A 1348-nucleotide genomic window follows, 5' to 3' on the forward strand; every position below is an offset into this window, starting at 1 on the left:
GGTATTACTCACCGGATTATGGAGTTTCCTCACCCAAAGTGGAAGCTTTGCACTGCGCCCCAGGATCTGTCAGTGGGGTCTCCCAGTCACCTGAGAGTGTCTTTTCTGGTTTACAAGCAAAATCCTCCCCTTCGCACAGAGATGAGTTGTTGGCTCCTTCAGTGGAAAGTGCTCTTCCCTCGGCATGCCCTTGGATCCCACGGAGGAGCAGCAAGCCACTGCCTCCATCATGCCACCAGAATCCACTTACCTACCACCCATCGAGGAAAACCATTTTAGTTCGGGTATGCCAGAGCAAAACAGCATAGACTGGGATAACCCTCCTCCCCGAAACCCAGACACCGCCATTACTCCCAGCTTGATGGGTAACCCCTCAGAGCACACCTGGTCCGTGAGCTCAGAGCTTCTGATGAAATCTCCGCAAAGGGTTTCTGAGTCCCCTAAACCTCCACTCTGTTCCCTAGAGCCAATTCATCCTGCGCCCGTAGCCTTCATTCCCACAGAGACTTCCTACCCTGTTTCTCCCATCTCTTACCCTCTGTCGGTGTCTGAGCCAAGACTGGAGGAGGTCAAGGAGGATGCTGAGGAAGCAGTTCCAGGAGAAATAGCAAATGCTGAAGAGCAAGCTCCGTACATGTCCCCTACTAGGTTAGACACCTTTTTCAATAACTGCAAGCCTCTCCCAGAGGAAGCCCCAGAGATCCCTCAGGAGCCACCGTGTATGCCAGCAGAACCGCAGGCGGAAGTTGTCACTGCACCAGAAAACAACTACTTGGAAAACAGCAACGCAGCACCTGTGAACACGGAGGAGGCAGTGTCGTGGCCTGATCCCTTCACCAACACCGAGGATGACTTGGACCTTGGCCCCTTCTCACTTCCAGAGCTGCCACTCCAGCCTAAGGACGTTGCAGAGACGGAGATGGCTGAGGCAGAGGCAGTGGAGGAAACCCCAGCAGCAACTTCGGAACCCAGCACTGGGATCATCAAAGCCAGCGCGTCCGTGGTGGCACCTGGCGAGCCAGAGGAGCCACTGGCCAGCCAGGCAGGAGCTGTGCTGCCCCCGGAGGCACAGCCGCAGCTGTGCTGCCCACGGAGACAGAGCCACCACCAGAGGAGCAGAAACCAGAAGTGGCTGCGCAAGAGGCCACCTCGGAAGCGCTGAGCGTAGGGGAGGAGAAAGCAGAGGACTCGGAAGCACAGCAGACGCCGTCCGAGTCTGCACAGGTGGAGAGCAAAGAGGTGGAGGCCGTGCACGAGGAGCTGTCATCTTCTGGTGGGGTGGCAGAGAGCAGCTCCCAGCCCTGTCCCCAGCCCGTGGCCAGCGCCGAGAGCAGCGTCCCACAGGAGG

The 1348-nt window shown here is 57.6% G+C and overlaps 1 protein-coding gene across 1 annotated transcript in view; it reads left to right on the forward strand.

Moving 5' to 3' along the window:
* ANKRD11 (ankyrin repeat domain 11) overlaps positions 1 to 1348 on the forward strand; it is a 33376-nt gene that overhangs the window by 27145 nt on the left and 4883 nt on the right. Inside the window, 3 exon segments of the mRNA XM_009077379.1 lie at positions 1 to 177; positions 180 to 1037; positions 1073 to 1347. The exon segment at positions 1 to 177 is cut by the window's left edge and continues 18 nt beyond it. Of these exon segments, the coding sequence (XP_009075627.1) occupies positions 1 to 177; positions 180 to 1037; positions 1073 to 1347 (1310 nt within the window).

Source organism: Acanthisitta chloris, unplaced genomic scaffold, assembly GCF_000695815.1.
Source record: "Acanthisitta chloris isolate BGI_N310 unplaced genomic scaffold, ASM69581v1 scaffold4826, whole genome shotgun sequence".
In the NCBI taxonomy this organism is placed as follows: Eukaryota; Metazoa; Chordata; class Aves; order Passeriformes; family Acanthisittidae; genus Acanthisitta; species Acanthisitta chloris.